The sequence below is a fragment of the Molothrus aeneus genome, chromosome 13 (assembly GCF_037042795.1).
Source record: "Molothrus aeneus isolate 106 chromosome 13, BPBGC_Maene_1.0, whole genome shotgun sequence".
Taxonomy (NCBI): Eukaryota; Metazoa; Chordata; class Aves; order Passeriformes; family Icteridae; genus Molothrus; species Molothrus aeneus.
Genome location: NC_089658.1, coordinates 20067074 through 20082423, shown reverse-complemented (window position 1 = coordinate 20082423; position 15350 = coordinate 20067074). Strand labels below are relative to the sequence as shown.

Sequence of the window (15350 nt, the reverse complement as noted above, 5' to 3'; positions counted from 1 at the left end):
CTTCATGCCCAGGGACAGCCCAGCACCCTGCCCCTCCAGGCACATCCCCGTGTCTGCCCAGGGGGCTTGGCAGCTCCCTTACATACAATAATTCTACAATTTTTGTTATTAATGCCAGCTGCCCTGCTGTTATTTCATCCGGGACTTTGCAGGCTGCCACAAAGGGTCCCTTTCTGTGCCACTGCACTGTTCATAGGTGACAGCTCTGGCACCTTCTGCTCTGTGCTGGGAGCCCCCTCTCAGCCCAGGCAGAGGCTGCAGCAGTGAAAGGGGACGTGGGACCTCTCTGATGGGGCTGGGGAATGGGAAGGGACAGCCCTGGCCATGGAGGGGAGCTGGCTGTGCTGCTGCTGGGAAAGCCCTGGAGCTGCAAATGCCCCTGCAGCTGGGCCCAGGGGCAGAAGGGGAGGATGAGGGGCTCTGGCACTGCCCTGGTGACAGCAGGCCTCGGGCCGTGTCCCCTGAGGTGCCCTGGGCATGTGTTCCAGCAGTAGCCAGGCCAAGCAGCTCCGTCCTGGCAGTGCCAGCACCCTTCCCAATTCCAGCCTGTTCCCTCCCGTTCCCATGGCAACCTGTGACCTCAGCGGGCTCCTTGGAGCTCTGCCAGCATTTTCAGCAGAAGTGAAGGCAATGGCCAGGGCTGTCCTGGCGTCCCCCTGTCTGTGGGGGTCTGTCACACCTGGGGCTCCGCTCAGGGCTGGCTCTGCTGCAGGACCGAGGTGCCACATTGCAGGTGTCACCCTCGGTGCCATCAGCGCTCCAGGCTGTGCAGGGCCCTGGGGCACAGGGGCACCAGGGCACTCCCTCCCTGCACGGGCTCCAGCTGCAGCCAGTGCCAGTTCTCCATTGCCCAGGCTTCCCAGTTCTGCCCTGCTCGGCAGAGCACACAAGGCAGGATGGAGAAGAGGGATCGAGAGCGAGACAAACAGAAATAAATGGAGAAACTGCTCCCTGTGCTCTGCCCACTGGTGCCACTTCTCTCAAGGTCCTCCCCTGCCCAAGGGTCCCTTTTGGCCTGGGATCCACTTCCCCAGGGCTCCCATCTGGTCTAGGGTCCCTCCCGGCCGAGGCTTTGGCTGTTCCTGGGGTCCCACGTGCCCAGGGGTCCCCCTTGCTCTTGGGGTTCTGTGTGTCTGGAGCTGTCTCAGCTCTGGCTATGCCTGGGGGTCCCTCTTGGCCCGGGGCTCCAGCCATGGGCAGGGTTCTGTGCCGGCCTGAGGGTCCCACACGCCTGGGCTCCCTCTCAGCCCGGGGCTCCCCCTCGGCCCGGGGGTCTCTCTCAACCCGAGGGTCTCTCTCTGCCCAGGGGTCTCTCTCATCCCGGGGCTCTCTCGGTGCGGGGTTCCCTGGCGGTGCGGAGCTGACGGTGACGGTGCTGGCGGCGGCCCCGGCATCCCGCGGCCCGGGGGCGGCCCCGGCGAGCGCAGCGCGGCGCGACCACCCCCGCAGCCGGCGGCAGGGAAGGAGGCTCGGGAGAGCGGCAGCGAGGGAGGGCCGCGGCTCCGCTCGGCTCCGCTCGGCTCGGCGCGGCTCCGCTCGGCGCTGACGGTCCCCGGTGCCGCCGCCGTCACTCGCCCCGCCCGTGCGCGGTTCGGCGCGGCGGGTGCGGGACGCGGGCTCACCGGCGCAGCCGGGGCTCCGCGGCACAGCCGGGGCTCGGCGGGGCCGGGCCGCGGGATGAGCGCCCGGCGGCTCCCCGGGGACAGCGGGGGCCGCTGATGCTGCGGGGCCCGCGGGGTCTGCGGGGGCGGCGGGGGTGGCTCGGCGCGGCCCCGCCCGCGGCGGGGGCCATGTGAGCGCGGAGCCGGCAGGATGCAGAAGGGGATGCGGCTCAATGACGGGCACGTCGCCCACCTGGGGCTGCTGGCGAAGAAGGACGGGGCCCGGCGCGGATACCTGAGCAAGCGGAGCGCCGACAACACGAAATGGCACACCAAGTGGTTCGCGCTGCTCCAGAACATGCTCTTCTACTTCGAGACCGACTCCAGCTCCCGGCCCTCGGGGCTCTACCTGCTCGAGGGCTGCGTCTGCGACCGCGCGCCCTCCCCCAAGCCCCCCCTCTCGGCCAAGGACTCCCTGGAGAAGCAGGTGGGAGACACGGGGGGCCCGCGGAGGGGGAGGGAGGGTGCCCCGCGGGGTCCGGGCCCCTCACTCCCGGAGCTTCCGGCGCCCGTGACCTGCCCCACGCGTGACCGGGGTGGGGAGGTGAGGAAGAGGCCGGTCCGTGCGGGGGAGGGGAATGATCCCCGGGGCTGCAGTGCCGGAGCAGCGGGCGGGTTCATTGTGGGGGTGTCGGGCTCTGCCCGGGGCACCCCCGCTCCCCCTCCCGTCTAATTAACCGCCGGTAATTAGCGCGGGGCTGCGGGGCGCCTCCCAGCGGCCGCGCTGGGCGCTGCAGAGCCCCGCGCCCCCCGCGCGTCCCCCCCGGCCCGGCGGGTTCGGGTTCGGGGTTCGGGGCAGGGGCCCCGGCGGGGCGGGGGCACGGCAGAGCTCCCGTGGCGCGGCCCCGGTGCGCGGCCCCGCTGTTCGCCAGCCCCCGTGTGCCCCCTCCGTGCCCCGTGGTGCGCGGGCAGCGCCCCCGGCCCCGCGGGGCGAGCAGCCGGCGGTGGGTGCGCGGTGCTCGGCGGGGGAGCTCAGGGCCTTGTTTTCAGGCAGATTTCACTCTGTTCCGCTCGCCACGTGTGCGGTTTGCAGCTCCATCCCCATCCCCGGCGGGGGAAAGGCAGAGTGCGGGTCCCCGAGCCCCCCGTGCTGGCGCTGGCTCCAGTGTCCTTTGGCAGCGCTGATGGCTGCGGGCGATCAGCGCGGAAACACCGAAGCCCTTGCGAGAGCCGGGGACCATCCAGGTGTCCCCAGCCCCGGGGCTGCTGCGGTCCCCGCCGTGAGGAGCGCAGCCCCTGGCGGGCCCCGGGGTGGGTTTCTCCCACTAGCGCTGCCTTTCCCCACTGGGAAGGGTAACCCCGGAGCAGCAGGGCAGGGAGGCTGGCAGCCCCTGGCGTGTCTGTCTGGCGTGGTTGGCTGGAGCTGGGGTGCGCCGCAGCAGCCAGGAGAGAGAGGATGGTGCCAGGCAGGGGGAGAAGGGCCGGCTTCCACCTGCGGGGGCAAATCCCCATCCATCGTCTCCAGAGCCACCCCCGGTCTCATCAGCGGGGACAGGAGCCGGCCGGATTCGCCCTCTGACCCCCTGGCGGTGTGCGGAGCGTGGACGGGTGCCCTGCGGGTGGCACAGCGGCACCGGGGCCCCTCCGCGGGGGCAGCCGGGGCTCCCGGCACCGCCGTCCCGGCTGGGCACGTGCGGGAGGCCCCGCGGCTCGGGTCCGGCTCTGCAGGGCTTGCATAATTCCTGCCTGGCGGGCTCGGGGAGGCGCCGGGAGTGCGGCCGGAGACTGCGGGGTGGGGTACGGGGCGCCCCCGGCATCGCGGGGCACGGGGCAGCCTGGGAGGACACCAGCCCCTAATTCTGGCTTTTCTGGCACCTGGAAACCCCTGCCCAGAGAGCCGGGCATGCAGCACCACTGCTCCCTGGCACATCCCCTCCTTCCTGGCTTGGAGCGCAGGAATATTTCCTTGTGAAGAGGAAAATGCTGTGGGTTTTGCCCATCTGGGGCTCCTTTCAGCCCAGCTGAGGGGAGCAGCACCTCGGGGGCTGTGGTGCTGAGGGAGGGGGCTCTGCAGTGGCAGGGGCTCAGACTGCTGTGGTTGTCACTGCCGTCCCTTCAGAACAGACGCTGTGTGCTCCTAGTTCAGCCTCCATGAAGTTCCCCAGGCAGACTGCAATCAGCCCTCCTGCCAAGCTGGAATCGAGCTGGAAATCGAGGCTTTGGGTCCCGGCGTTTGTGCAGGAGGGGTTTCCACCCTGCAGACACCACGGGGAGGCTGTCACATCCCCTCTCCAGTTCCAAATGCACCTGGAGTCCCGGGGTGTTGCTGCTGGCTGTGAGTGAGGGGCTGCTGGCACAGGGAGCTCCTGCCACGGCAAACACGGCCCCTGGCACGCGTGGATTTGCCGTGGTTCAGTGCCCGGCCTGGAATCCTGTGGAATTCCTTGGGCCAAAGCGGAGTGCCAGCCCCAGCGCTGGATGCCCGCTGCTCTGCCAGCTAATTAACGGCCCGGGGATGAGATAAGCGGCAAATATTGGTGGTGCAGATCTGCAGGATGAGCAGGTGGCACACAGGGCTGTGCTCGGGCAGCGTCTGTGCCCCCCACAGCAGGCAAAGCCTCGGCTCAGGCTCACCTGAGAGCCGGCCGGGCCAGCAGCCTCCGGGGAAGGTGCTGAGGAAATTTCCAGCACTGCCCGTGTTCCCAATTAGCTGTGTTCCGAGGGTATTTATCTATCTGTGCATTCCAGCTCTGAGGACAGTGCTCCTTGCAGCAGAGCAGCTCCAGGTCTGGATTCCTTCCTGGCTGGAGTGCAGCCTGACAGGTTCCCAGTTCTCTGCAAAGGAGAAACTTCAAGAGATGGGGCTTTCAACCCCCTCCCTTTTAATGTACTCATGTTTTGCTTTGGGGGGATTTTTTCCCTGGAACACAGTGAATTTCAGCATTGGTATATGTGAGAATGAGGGAGCAAAGCCATGTGGAAAACTGGAACACCAACGAGGATTTGCTGCCTCTGGAAACTTTGTTCTGTTTTTCCAGCAATGAATTTTCCTTCCAGCCAGTTGGATGGGGAAGATAATTTCCTGCTGGGTGAGGTCAGGCCGTGTGCTGGGGAAGGGTCTGTGGGGTCGCGCTGGGGAGCTGTGAGCTGGCTCCAGGGCAGCAGTGCCAGCAGTGCTGGGGAGCTGGGCTGGGAGTGAGCCCCCTTTGCCCTGCTGTGGTGCCTGGGCCGTGCCACACCCCAGCCCTGCTGCTCCCGGCCCCTGAGCTGTTGGGATGTGCCCTCATGGGTCACTCTCCCCTCCCTGGGCAGGATGTGGGTGCCCCAGCGGGGAGGGCACAGCCAAGGTGGGATCCTGGTAGAGGAGCTGAGCAGGTGCAAGGTGCAGAGCTGATCCCACCGAGCCCAGAGACGCCGCAGTGTGGGGTGAGGGCTCTGCCTTGCACGGCAGCTGGGCAGCAGGAATCACAGCTGGGTTTGCTCCGAGGATCCAGCCTGGAGCTGGATTTAGAGTCCCAGCATCACTGGGGCTGGACAAGCCCTCTGAGGCCACCAGCCCAACCATTCCCCTGCAGAACCCTGCTCGTGCCCCAGGTGCTGCACCCACACAGCTCTTGAGCAGTTGCAGGGATGGGGACTCCACAGTGCCCCGGGCAGCTGGGCTGGTGTCCAGAGCCGTATCCCAGTGCCCTGGGCTGTGCCTGGGCAGGAGCCCCCAGGCAGAGCCAGCGTGGTGCTGAGTCAGGCTCAGGAGCTGGGCTGTGCTCCCCAGCTGGGGCTGCTCCTGGGCTCACACTGCCCATGGATGGGATTTCCCTCCCCTCTCCAGAGCCTTTTCCAGGGGTGGGGCCACAGAGCACCGAGTTCAGCCTGTCCTGTGGCCCCCGTTCCTGGGACACTGGCACAGTCTGGAATATTCGGATGCCCTTGCAGCAGCCCTGCCAGCCCAGCAGCTCCGGCTGTCCCAGGCCCAGCCCAGGCCTGCTGGAGCCATTCCTGGCAGCGCCAGAGCCTGGGCAGCTCTCTGGGGTGCAGCGGTGGGGCCACGGGTCCCAGCCGTGCCCGTCCCTGCACAGGGGTCCCTGGGCACCCCCAGGAGGGCTCTGCAGGGCCCTCGGGGGGCCAGGCCCCGCCAGTGGAGCAGGGCTGAGCAGGTGCCCATGGGCATCCTGAGCAGGGCAGCTCCCAGGCTATTCCAGACTTCAGGATTGGTGTCCTGGGCACCGGATCCCCAGATCCCAGCTCTGGCCGCAGGTCCATGAGCATCAGCCATCGGAGGCAGTGAGAATTCTTCTACCTGAATGTCATTCCAGGCAATCTGATTTTTTGGAGACTATAAATCATAATTTGTGGACTTAAAACTGAGCTATTCCTCAGCGTGGGGATGACACTGGGTTTTTAATTAATTAGTGTATTGAGTGGTGCCATGTGGGGATTTCTGAGTGAGGGGGATGCTCATGGTGTTGGTCCCAGCCATGCCTGCATGCCTGCCTGCCAGCATCACCGGATAAAATCAGGGGCAAAATTGATTTATTTTAAATACTTTACAAATATTTCTGCGCATGACTCTGAGCCTGCTCCACAAGGGTGATGCTCACCTCCAGTATCCATTTCCAAATATCCTGACAGCCCGTAGTGAAACAAAGAGAGGAAATTGCAGCCTCTGGGATACTTTTCCTTATTGTCAGCACGGAAATGAGCTGCTGGAGCATCCAACTCTGAGGTCCTGTTTTCCCAGAGCACATGGTATGTAGGTCAGGGATGTTAAAAGCTGCCATGGCTGGCTGTGGATTTTTAGACTCATCCATCCAGAGCAGGAAAATTCTCCTCCTCTTGCCCTTTGTGTCAGCTGGAATAACCATCAGCTTCACAAGCAGGCGGATGTGGATCTGCAGGGCGGGCAGTTCCCAGGCTGCTGGGGCATCCCTGTGGGGCAAAGCCCCCTGTGATGGCACCACAAAGCCGGGACAGGGTGGCAGTCACTGCTGTGGTGTTGCTGGGGTGCCTCTCTCGTGGTCCCCCCACGCTCACACGTGCAGTGACCATTGTGGGGGTGCTGGGAGAGCGCTCACCCCCAGCCACAGCCACCCAAGGGGTCAGGTGGGTTGTTCAGGCTGCAAAATGCCCTTCTGTAAATTCTAAAAAATTCTGTGAGAGGCTGATTTTCTGCTTTGGAAATAACGTGTCGCTTTAAAGCTTATTTGAGTTTATTTCTGAGCCTTTCTGCACATCAGGGGCCCCGGGAAACGCCACCCCCCTGCAGCAGGGAGGGCCTGTGGGGAGCCAGGTGATGGTCACAGGGCTGCGGTGGCCCCAGGGAGCCGGTGACTGTCACCCAGCAGGGTCACAGGGCTGGGGGTGCCCTCGGAGGTGCTCTCATCTTTCCCTTGGTGACCTGGAACGCTCCCGCGCCATTATTTGGGACAGAATTGCTGTGAATTGCTGTGAAATCCGCGAGGTCCGGGTAGCTGGGCATGCCCCAGGGCGGCTCCGGGGCTGTGTGTCCAGCAGTGCCAGACGGACACACGGCCCAGAGCCCGGGGGCTGTGTGGGCACCATGGAAACGGGCAGGACGGAAAACCCCACAAGGAGGGATCCTCCAGGAGCCAAATCTGCTCATTCTGGAGAGCAGAGCGAGGGGTTGGGATGAGGGGGGTCCGGCCCTGGGGCTGGGGTTGTTGGGGTGAGAAGTGAACAAAAAGCGGGTGCAAGGAGAAGCCCAGTGACGCTGTGGGCAGCTCTGCCCTGCCCCGGGCAGCACAGACTGCGCCAGGGACGCTGGGCTGGGGCCGGGGGCAGCTGGGGCTCACACGGCGACTCCCAGTGCAGTGGCTGGTCCTGTGCTGGCCCTGCCCGTGGGTCTGGTTCCATCCGTGGGTCTGGTTCCATCCGTGGGTCTCGTTCCATCCGTGGGTCTGGCCCCGTCCGTGGGTCTGGCCCTGCCCGTGGGTCTGGCCCTGTCCATTGGTCTGGCCCCGTCCGTGCGTCTGGCCCCGTCCGTGGGTCTGGCCCCGTCCGTGGGTCTGGTTCCATCCGTGGGTCTGGCCCCGTCCGTGGGTCTGGCCCCGTCCGTGGGTCTGGTTCCATCCGTGGGTCTGGTTCCATCCGTGGGTCTGGCCCCGTCCGTGGGTCGGGCCCTGTCCGTGGTTCTGAAGCTCAGGAGGCAGCGAGTGCCGGGAAGCGCTCCCGGGCTGTTGGTGCCGTGTGTCACTGCGATGGCAGGGAGGGATCATCTTTTAGGCAGAGATAAAAGGTGGTGGGAGTTTTATTATTCAAATATAAAATAACTTCCTCCTTCCCAGCACGCTGCACTTCCTGGGAATTGTGTGGGGATAAACGGGAGCAGCACATGGAGGGGGTGTGTGCCTGCAGGAGCCGGGCTGGGGACAGAGCAGCCCTGGCCACAGCCCTGCCCTGGGGGCTCCCAGCTCCCATGGGCCCTGCCCTGGGGGCTCCCAGCTCCCATGGGCCCTGCTGCAGCAGCTGGGACCTGCCTCTGGCAGAGCCCTCCGAGCTGGATCCCAGTGCCAGCTGCTGGTGTGTGGGAGTGGGTGAAGGGGGCAGAGGCAGTGGGGCAGGTGGGCACCTGCTCCAGGTGCCTGCCCCAGTTCCTGGGCTCTGCACCCCTTGTTTCACCTGGGACAGGCCCTGAGGCTTTCCCAGGGTGCTGGGGAGGTGAGGGTGCTCCAGCCCAGGCTGTGCTGTGGATGCAGGGGTCTCAGGGGGTGCCCTCTCCCACCGCAGCACAGAGGGCACCGTGCCATCCCCACGGCACCCTGGGGTGTCCGACAAGGACAGCCCAGGGCTCGCTATCTCCTGCCAGGCAGGGACCAGTCTAGGGGCTCCTGGAAGTGTCTCCCCGTGTTTCCAGTCCCAGGGGGCTCAGTCCCGCTCAGCTGTTGGTGCTCGGTCCTGGAGAGGGAATGGGCACGCTGGGCTCTTGTTCCTGCAGCTCCGGGGGCACCAGGGCCTCGAAGGGGCTCCCCCATTCCTCCTGGTGTTTAGGGGGGCATTTCCAGCCTTGCCAACCTGATGAGCTCCTCTTGATGCAGTTGCGAGGGAAGGGATGTCAGGTGGGTGTAAAGCTGGGGCACAGAACACCCCCATAGGGATCTCAGGGTTTTGGTGAGTTTTCCCTCGGAGCTACCTCTTTGCCAGTAAAAGCTTTTGGGAGTGGGAGGGAGGGAAAGGGGGTGGGATGCAAAGGCTGGGGAGCTGCCGCAGCCCCAGAGGCGTCCTGCAGGCAGCCCCGGACCTCTGGGCACCTGAGCAAGGCAGTGGAAGGGGTGGGCAATGGACGGTGGTGTCTGACCCTGGGGTGGGCAATGGACGGTGGTGTCTGACACTGGGGTGGGTGATGGATGATGGTGTTTGACATTGGGGAAGGCTCTCTAAGGAGAAAGCTGGCCCACAGGATCAGCAGTAAAGGATCCTGCACTTGGAGGATCCATGGCAGAAGTGAGGGAGCTGCATTCCCCAGGGCCCTGCAGCTGCTGCCCAAAGGTGAAAGCTGTTTCTGGAGGAGGGCCCTGCTGTGCCCATGGGCAGCGTGGGCTCCTGGCCCCCTCTCCTCCTCTGCTGGACCTGGAGGGGCTGGGTGAGCTCTGAGGGTGCCCCTGAGCCCAGAGGGGCTGGGTGAGCTCCGAGGGTGCCCCTGAGCCCAGAGGGGCTGGGTGAGCTCTGAGGGTGCCCCTGAGCCCAGAGGGGCTGGGTGAGCTCTGAGGGTGCCCCCTGAGCCCAGAGGGGCTGGGTGAGCTCTGAGGGTGCCCCTGAGCCCAGAGGGGCTGGGTGAGCTCCGAGGGTGCCCCTGAGCCCAGAGGGGCTGGGTGAGCTCTGAGGGTGCCCCCTGAGCCCAGAGGGGCTGGGTGAGCTCTGAGGGTGCCCCCAAGCCCTGAGCCCTGGGTGGGCAAGGGCTGGGGCTCTGTCTGTGCCCTGTCTCCCCATCATCCTGCTGTGCTGTCTGGGGGTCCTTGTCCCCAGCACCCCTGGGCCTGCTGGGGACAGGAGGGGAAGAGCGTTGTGGAGCCCATGGGTGTTTTCATGGCACACACAGGGGCTGCCCAGGCTGTGCTCCTCGGGTTTGAGGCAGGTTTTACCTGTGAATTCAGGTCCCCGGCGAAGCCCAGCAGAGGAGCAGATGATGTCAGGATGAGCCCGTTCCAGTGGGTTTGGTTTAGCCCAGTTATTCCGGGCAGTATCTGGCACTGCAGCGTGGTACCTGTTTCCTTGGAGACTGCAGGGAAGCAGAGCAGCGGCACAAACCCGGCGGCGGCGGCACCGCACACAATCAGCACAAACACGGGAAATGTCAAGGGAGGCTAAAAATAGCCCCGCACCGCGGCCACCCCCCGGGCCCGGGGAGGGGACACGGGGACCCGGCTGTGCCCGCCGCCACCTCCGGGCGGGCTCCGAGGGGCCACACGGGCCGCGCTGCAGGCAGGAGGGAGCTCGGCCAAGGGAGCCCTGGGCATGGAAAATCCCTCTAAGGCCATCGTGAACTGCGGGCAGGGATGCAGGCGCAGCTCAGCATCCTTGCTCCTGTGCCCGCTCCCCCGGTGAGGGTGGCTCCAGGCGGGTCCGTGCATTCAGGACTGCAGTGCCCCGGCCTTGGGTGGGTTTGGTGGATTTTCCTGGAGCTGGGGCTTTGCCCAGCAGGATTTCCCCTCCAATCTCCCTCGCCAGTGGCATGGCTGTGCTGAGGGCACATTGTGGCCGGGCTCCTGGTGTTCCCAAAGCTGCATCTTTGGGATAAAGATTTCATCTTTGGGATAAGAAAAACATCAAAGCTGTTTATTTTCAATGATGCAGCCTGGGGTGGGTCAGGAAGTCAGGTGGGTGAGGAAACGCTTTCTGCCAGCCCTGTGTGGGGTGTGACCATGTCCCCTGTGTGGGGTGTGACCGTGTCCCCTGTATGGGGTGTGACCCCTGTGCAGGGTGTGACTGTGCCCCCTGTGTGGGGTGTGGCCCCTGTGCAGGGTATGACTGTGACCCCAATGCAGGGTGTGACCATGTCCCTTGTGCAGGGTGTGACTGTGCCCCCTGTGTGGGGTGTCACTGTGACCATGTCCCTTGTGCAGGGTGTGACTGTGCCCCCTGTGTGGGGTGTCACTGTGACCATGTCCCTTGTGCAGGGTGTGACTGTGCCCCCTGTGTGGGGTGTGACCCCTGTGCAGGGTGTGACTGTGACCCCAATGCAGGGTGTGACCATGTCCCTTGTGCAGGGTGTGACTGTGCCCCCTGTGTGGGGTGTCACTGTGACCATGTCCCTTGTGCAGGGTGTGACTGTGCCCCCTGTGTGGGGTGTCGCTGTGCCCATGACCCCTGTGCAGACCGTCACCGTGCCTCCTGTGCTCTCCCCACAGCACTACTTCACGGTTAACTTCAACCATGAGAACCAGAAGACCCTGGAGCTGAGGACCGAGGATGCCAAGGACTGCGACGAGTGGGTGGCAGCCATAGCTCACGCCAGGTGTGCCCTGTGGGTGGGGGCCAGGGTGACGCCGTGCTGAGGGTGGCTGGGGATCAGGGTGAGCTGGACACTGCCAGCAGGCAGAGCAGGACACCTCTGCGCCCCTGCTGCTGAGGGGGGGCTGTGATCAGTTGTTGTAGCCTGTCCCCATGCCAGTCCCATGGCACCAGCCCCCCTGGCAGGCTGGCACTGCCTGTCCCAGCCTGCAGCCAGAGGGACTCACCCTCAGGCTGAGAGCCAGAGGGGAAGGGACGGCAAACCTGGTGAGGATAGGGATTGTCCAGGCTCCTGTCTGTGCCCTGGCAGCGCTGGCACAGCCCAGCTGCCACGGAGAGCAGCCAGGAGCCAGCACAGTGCAGGTGCCTCTGGGGAAGGAGGTGAGGTGTGGGAGCAGGTGGGAGCTGTGTGCAGGGAATGGGAGAAACTCCATCCCCTGCCAGGAGCAAACAAACACCAGCCCCTGCAGCCCCTGCCCGGAGCAGGGAATGGGAGAAAGAAACACCATTATCTGCAGCCCCTGGCAGGAGCAGGGAATGGGAGAAAGAAACACCATTATCTGCAGCCCCTGGCAGGAGCAGGGAATGGGACAAACAAACACCCTCCCCTGCAGCCCCTGCCCGGAGCAGGGAATGGACAAACAAACACCAGCCCCTGCAGCCCCTGGCAGGAGCAGGGAACGGGAGAAAGAAACACCATTATCTGCAGCCCCTGGCAGGAGCAGGGAATGGACAAACACCATTATCTGCAGCCCCTGGCAGGAGCAGGGCCTGGTAGGAGCTTGTGCCACACGTGTCCTTCTCAAACTCCTGGAACGTGGCAGGTCACAGAGGTTTGGCCACGGCTGTTTGGGGGTCCTTTTTGACTCCTGTGGTTTCATTAACGTTTGTCCTTTCTGTTTGCCCCTTGCGGGAGCCCGTGCCCTGCCCGCGGGGCCCTTTGGGAGCAGCAGCACTCCCAGCTGCAGGAGCTGCCCCCAGGCTTGCTGCCCTGCCGGGCTGTGAGCAGGGAGGAGCAGGGAGGAGCCCGAGCCCCATCCCGGGGCTGGGGCCCGCAGGGCAGGCTCCGGGGCAGGGGTGCTCACGGCCGTGTCTGCTGCAGCTACAGGAACCTGGCGACGGAGCACGAGGCGCTGATGCAGAAGTACCTCCATCTCCTGCAGATCGTGGAGACCGAGAAGACTGTTGCCAAGCAACTCCGGCAGCAGATCGAGGACGGGGAGATCGAGATCGAGCGCCTCAAGGCCGAGGTGAAGCGCCCGCGGCTGCACTGACGCTCGGGGTGACCGTGGGGGACGGGTGCCATCCCCGCCTGGGCAGGGTGTCACTGCGGGGGCTTCTGCTTCTTTTAGCGACACAGGGCCAGGGCAGCGCCTCCCTTGGGGATTCTCCTGGCAGGAGGGGCTGTGGCTGTGCCCCCAGCACTGAGCCTGTGGGGGCTCGGGAGGAGCCCTGGAAGCTGCTGGAACACGGAAGGGTTCACTCCACTCCAGCCAGGAGCACTGGGGAGCCAGGGCTTGCCTCTGGTGGGAGAGGGAAGCAGTGACTGTGTCCCAGAAGGCCAGGGCTTGGAAGGGATCCCCCAGGCCCTGTCCCACCCTGCCCTCTCCATGTCCCCTCTGGAGCCACCCAGCAGCTCCAGGTCCCTCTGCTGCCGGGGTCCCGGAGCTGGGGCAGCGCTGCACTGGGGCTCACCCGAGCGGGGCACAGGGCACCGGGTGCTCCTGGATCCCGGGGATCGCTGTGATCCCTGTGCTCCCTGCACAGGGCACCGGGTGCTCCCGGATCCCGGGGATCCCTGTGCTCCCTGCAGAGGGCACCGGGTGCCTCTGGATCCCGGGGATGGCTCTGCTCCCTGCAGAGGGCACCGGGTGCTCCCTGGGATCGCTGTGCTCCCTGTGCTCCCTGATGTGCCCCTGAGCTGCTGCTCCTGCGGGGTCAGCCCCGGGAGCCCCTGCCTGTCCCGGCGGCGATTCCCTCCCTGGGGCTCGGGGTGGGAAGGGTGACACGAGGCTGGGTCCGGCAGACAGCAGCGAGGTGCTCAGGTGACTCAGCAGGCGGGGCCGAGGGAGGGACACGCGTGTCCCCGGGGCACCTGGAGGAGGAGGAGGAGGCTCAGGAGATGCCTGGCAGCGGGGGGATGCTCCTGGCAATGGGTGCCCCCTGTTTCCTGGCCATGCCGTGCTGCCTGCAGCACTGGGCCCCCTCACTGCCCGGGCTCTGCCCACGGTGGGTGCTGGCCCTGCTGCCCCGGGCGGGCAGTGGGGACAGCGAGTGTGGGGTACCCTGTGCTGCTGCCAGGCTCTCCTCGTGCCTGGCACGGCTTCGGGCAGTGGCTGTGGGGTGGGGGCAGCCAGGAGTGAGCTGGCAGGGCTGGGACCTTGACCCCAAATCTCTCAGAACCCCAACATCGCCCCAGAAGGGGCGTCTGAGGAGGCAGCGGGGGTGGTTTTACCTGTCCCCATGGTGGGCTTTTCCTTACATTTTGAATTTTTGGGTTCAAATGTGTAGATCAATAACAATCCCTGACCATGTGCTGGGGCATGCAACAAGCTCTAAAATCACCTCTAACATCTGATCCATATAATGAAATGGGGTGAAACAGATGTGTAGAAGCTGGATCAGTGACCATGAGCCTGTGGCCACCAGCTCTGGTGTGTTCCTGCTTTTTCCACCAGTCCAAACTCCATCTTTTTTCCTCCTTTCTGTCCAAAATGGGACATCTTCCCCCTCCCCACCCCCCCAGGAAAGTCCTCTTTCCAAGTTGTTTCTTTCAAATTCTAAATCCAAATCCAGATCACATTTTCCCAATTTCCCACGTTCTGGATGGCACATGTGCTGTTTCTTGCCTTTTCCTGTCACTTTCCAAGTGGTTTTGGCCGTGGGGGCCGGGACAGGCGATGAGCAGAGGAGGGAGAGAAAGCACAGGGAGAAACAGTGAAACCCAAGGCGGGAGCTGATGGCTCTGATCCCACGCGGGAGAGAGCGCCTGGGGGCTGCTCCCCGCCTGCACATCTTGGGGTCCAAATGCTCAGGATTTTTCTGCCATTTTCTCCCCGAGCTGTGTTTACTGAGTTGCTGTGAAGGCTTTTTTGGGAAGCAGGGATGGGGTTTGGACTGGGCACCCATGAGGATTTCCAGGTGCAGGTCCTGACGGGGTTCAGAGGTACTGAGGAGTCAGTGACAGCTTGAGCAGCCCTGACAGCTCTGCCACCTTTCTTCACCTGCTTCATCCACTGATTGGTTCCCCACCCATGGAGGGAATGAAAAACTGTGTGGATGTGGCACTCGGGGACAATGGTGGGTTAGTGGCAGTGTTGTGATCGGGTGGGCTTGATGATCTCAGAGGGCTTTTCCATCCTGAAACACTCTGTGGCTCTGTGATGGCCATTAGGACAGACCCAGCACAAGGTGTGCCTGTGTCTGTCATTAACCCAGAGGCTCACGCTGGCACGGGGGCAGCCCGGGATGCCCTCGGGTCCTGGGTTGTGCTCAGCCCCTGGGATACCCTGGGATGCCCCCAGCCCCTGGGATGCCCCCAGCCCCTGGGATACCCTGGGATGCCCTTGGCCCCCAGGATGCCCCCAGCCCCTGGGATACCCTGGGATGCCCTCGATCCCTGGGATGCCCTGGGATGCCCTGGGATGCCCTTGGTCCCTGGGATGCCCCCAGCCCCTGGGATACCCTGGGATGCCCCCAGCCCCAGGCAGTGCGGGGCCCCTGCTCACTCACCCCTGTGCCCACAGATTGCGTCCCTGCTCAAGGACCACGAGCGCATCCAGGCCAGCCAGAGCAGCGCGCCCAGCGACGATGACAGTGACATCAAGAAGATCAAGAAGGTGGGTGGTGGTGAGGGCTGGCACTGGGGGCCAGCAGGCACAGACGTGCTCCCTGGGGGGCTGAAGGAGGTGTCTGAGCCAGTGCTTCTGTCAGCAGGGTTTTAGGAGGAAAGTGTGTTCTGCCCAGGCGGGAGCCCATCTGTTGGCAGGGCACTCCCAGCATTGCTGGGAGCACAGGCTTCCCAGCCAGTGCTGGCTCCTGCACCTCCAACCCCTCTGACTTCTGTTCCCATGGCTGTCACAGCTTTTATTGTGGCTGGGGAAAAGCCATCGCCCTGGCAGCATTCCCCCAGGGAGCACCAGCCCGGCCCTGGGCACCCCCTGTCCTGCGGCGGGAGCCTGGGCACAGAGCAGGACGTGCTGCAGGTGCCCGGCTACACCAGGGAGGGATCTGAAACCTCATCTCCTTCCACCCCCTGTCATGGGCTGGCACACCTCCCACTGT

At 64.5% G+C, this 15350-nt stretch overlaps 1 protein-coding gene across 2 annotated transcripts in view; it reads left to right on the top strand.

The window, feature by feature from the left end:
* The first annotated feature begins 1767 nt into the window (after window positions 1-1767).
* The window catches only part of RASGRF1 (Ras protein specific guanine nucleotide releasing factor 1), a 30152-nt gene continuing 16569 nt past the window's right edge, over window positions 1768-15350 (top strand). The window contains exons 1-4 of one of the 2 annotated variants that reach the window (XM_066559113.1): window positions 1768-2088; window positions 10964-11070; window positions 12169-12316; window positions 14813-14905. In XM_066559113.1, coding sequence (XP_066415210.1) covers window positions 1813-2088; window positions 10964-11070; window positions 12169-12316; window positions 14813-14905 — 624 coding nt within the window. In that variant the 5' untranslated portion in view covers window positions 1768-1812. The remainder of the gene's footprint in view (window positions 2089-10963; window positions 11071-12168; window positions 12317-14812; window positions 14906-15350) is intronic. The other variant, XM_066559112.1, reaches the window with a different exon arrangement.